This window comes from Lactuca sativa, chromosome 3 (assembly GCF_002870075.4).
Source record: "Lactuca sativa cultivar Salinas chromosome 3, Lsat_Salinas_v11, whole genome shotgun sequence".
NCBI classification, from domain to species: Eukaryota; Viridiplantae; Streptophyta; class Magnoliopsida; order Asterales; family Asteraceae; genus Lactuca; species Lactuca sativa.
The window spans coordinates 114,330,497-114,333,952 of NC_056625.2; the positions used below are offsets into that span (position 1 = coordinate 114,330,497).

Here is a 3,456-nt window from a genome sequence, read left to right on the forward strand (position 1 = left end):
ATCGCTTCCTTGTAGTTGGGTTGCTCATCTATACTAACTAGTGTAAGATCATTGATCAATACATCTCCTTTTGTGGCAATATGGAAACCATAGAACTCGGGAGGAAGACAAAATCTATTAGACTTATGAAGGGGAGGTGGAGATATATCAATATGCTTAGCAGGCTGATCTGCCTCAGGTTGAGTGCTAGGGCCAACTAAAGGTTGTTATCTAGTTGACTCTTGAACTTCTTTAAGATATATTTGACACCCACTGGATTCTTTGGATATAATATCCTTCTCAAGGAAGAATCCCCTTTCGAGAAACAAACACATTGTTCTCAAAATGCTTGTAAAACAAGTATCCAATAGATTTTTGTGCATAGCCAATGAAGTAACACTTCTCCGATTTGGGTTTGAGTTTATGATTGGCCTTGCGAGGAACATAAGCCTCGTATCCCCATACTTTCAAATATGCTAGAGAAGGATGCGCCCCACTCCGAATTTTAGTGGGTGTTTTAGCAACCTTATTAGTTAGTATGAGGTTTAACATGTGGGTGTTTGTCTCTAAGACATACCCCCAAAAAGTTAACCGAGGTATAACTCCAATCATCATAGATCGAATCATATATAATAGCGTTTGATTTCTTCTCTCAGCAACACCATTTATCTATGGTGTTTTGGGATGAGGCAGTTGTGAAACTATTCCAAAGTTCTTAAGATGATCATAGAATTCAAGACTTATATATTCTCCACTCTTATCAGATTGGAGCATCTTGATTAATATGGCTAATTGATTCTCTACTTCATTTTGAAATTCTTTAAACACTTCTAAGGTTTCTGACGTATTCTTGATTAAATAGATATATCCATATATACTAATATCATCTGTGAAAGTCACAAAGTATCATTCAATGTGTCTTATGGAGGATCTAAACGGTCCACAAACATCTATGTGGATGAGGTCCAATAGATCAATGCCTCGTTTACAGTGATTTATGAATGTCACCTTTGTTATCTTTCCAAGTAAGCAAGATTCATATACATCATCTGAATTTAGGTAAAATGATTCCAAGATCTCATCTGATTGGAGCCTGGCGATGTGTTTCTTGTTTATACGTCTAAGATGACAATGCCACAAACTAGATTTATCCAATTCACTATTTATTAGGTGTGTCAAACCTAACAAATAATAGGGGTAAAATAGACTCCAAATACACTGTTTTAAATCACTAAAAAATAGTACAAGGCAAGCAGGGTCGAATCGCAGAGACACGGGACAATCAGTCTATACCTCTTTATGAAAGGTACTTTGATAAAAAAAGGGGGGGGGGGGGGGGTTGTTTCCAAAGTTCTAATAATAAAAATAACAATCTACTACGAGAACATGAAGAAAATGAAATAAACTTGTAAACAATTTATTGGAATGGTTCTAGTTATAGTTCTCAATGTTGTATATTAACTTGATTATGACTTGATGTAATCCATGATTGATATTCTAAATTGGTATTGAAAGATATTAACACACTCTAATACCTCTCACTTTCCAATTTATCTAACCGAAACACGCTCTTTGACTAGACCTAACTTTACTAATTCAACCTAAACACGCTTTTAGATTGTATTGCAAAGTTGCATTAAGTTTTGTACAAGCTTCATAACAATGTTCATTTCTTCTCATATGCTCGGAAGTGTGAGAACATGTGATATATGCTCTACAATAAGAAAACCTTTTGTTTGTTACCAATTATTAACTTTATAGAATGATTAGGTGTCCTAAAAGTTAATTAACTACACAAGAATTCAATTCATATAAGTGGCCAATCAAGCATAAATCAAATCCAAGGATTCTAGTTTAAACAAGAACATAATCACTTGAATAGAATCATAAATCAAATATCAAGCCACATGCTTCAAGTCAAGCAATCAACATGTTTTGAACAATAACTAAAAATTAGGGGTTCTTAGCCACATATGGCTAAGAACAAATCAAACAAGAAGAAAGATGGAATTGAAATGTTTAATGCTTACAAAATGGAAACCAAAAGTGTTTGTAATGATTAGTAGCCATCAAAAGTCCTTCCAAATCACCGAAACTCACCAGAACTTGCTCCCAAAACCGTATATCTCAAAAAATGATCGATTCTCTCATTTTAACCCCACAAATAATTGCTCACGTGCTAGCCATAAGACCATGCATTTTCAGCATGTCCATGAGTCTTGGGCATGGCTATGTGTTTTTGACCATGTGTTTTCATTATAGCCATGTGTTTTCGAATCAAGGTTGTGCTTTTTGCTAAAACTCCAATAAGTCTTCAAACTTGGCTCCATCTTAGGTCTAGTTTCACCCTGAGTCATGCACTTAAATAAATGATGGAAAGGACAAACACGACATGTGTCGGTGTGACACAGACCATGCTTTAAATGTGGTCCTTTGCAAGGATGAAATGTAGCGACTCAGGCTGTGTCTTTAAGTTCATTTCTACTACATGACCAATCTATATTCTCTTCATGCTCTAATGCTCCAATCTTCATAATCCAAGCTACAAGCTCCATACTCACCTCCATAACTCCAATGCCCCATGATCCATAATGCCTGCAAAAATAAATCAAAAGATAGTGAAGTATCATACATTCTAAATAAAACATGCAAGTGCCCAAATAGTTAACTAAATGTAAGAATTAGGATGTAAAATGCAATGAAAAGACAAGAATAGATGTGTAAAATATATGCACAAAATGTACCTAACAAACCTCCACAAGCTTAGACCTTTCTTGTCCCCAAGAAAGAGCAAAAATAAGTTTAGACTGCAGAGAAGGAAAAAAGAAAATAAAAATCTAAATCCTAATATTTAGAGTACAATGTAATAAATCAAACAAAATAAAGATGATCCAACCCAATCGACCTTATTATGCCACATAGTCGAGAATGTACCTATCATGCCTTGAGCTAAGTTGAAATTAACCCCATATAAATATATAAAATTAAAAACAAACACTTTTAGCCACTACCTAACACAACAACACTTGTTCACTCTTACTGGTATTGGGTTAGCACATGGAACAATTTGTGGTCTAACTTTCGTGAAAAATGTATGTGATAAAAACTATGCTCAATCACTTACATTTTGCAAATCATAACAATGACAAAATCCAACTATTTGTTGATCAACAACAATCTTTTTCTAAGAATTCTTTTCTAATAGTTCCCTAGGATTTACCCATATTGGTTAGATATTTCATACCACTTACACCAGTCAAAATTTTAACAATCAGTCCCAATGTCATAAGTTAAAGTCCAAGTCCAAGGGGATCTTTTGGAAGTTAAGTAGTTTCCCTAGCTGAATTGTGCAACACAAGTTGCTGTGGAATTGTTCACATATTGACTCACCGCGAAATTGTCCACTTATTGACTCGATTGGAATTGTCCACTTATTGACACGACATTGTGGACTTTTCCACTTATTGACTCAATAGT

At 34.8% G+C, this 3,456-nt stretch overlaps 1 protein-coding gene across 1 annotated transcript in view; it reads right to left on the minus strand.

Annotated features, from left to right (window-relative positions):
* Positions 1 to 2,487: 2,487 nt before the first annotated feature.
* The window catches only part of LOC122197147 (uncharacterized mitochondrial protein AtMg00810-like), a 7,007-nt gene continuing 6,038 nt past the window's right edge, over positions 2,488 to 3,456 (minus strand). Inside the window, exons 2-3 of the mRNA XM_042900646.1 lie at positions 2,733 to 2,786; positions 2,488 to 2,574 (exon numbers count right to left, since the gene is read on the minus strand). Coding sequence (XP_042756580.1) covers positions 2,488 to 2,574; positions 2,733 to 2,786 — 141 coding nt within the window. The remainder of the gene's footprint in view (positions 2,575 to 2,732; positions 2,787 to 3,456) is intronic.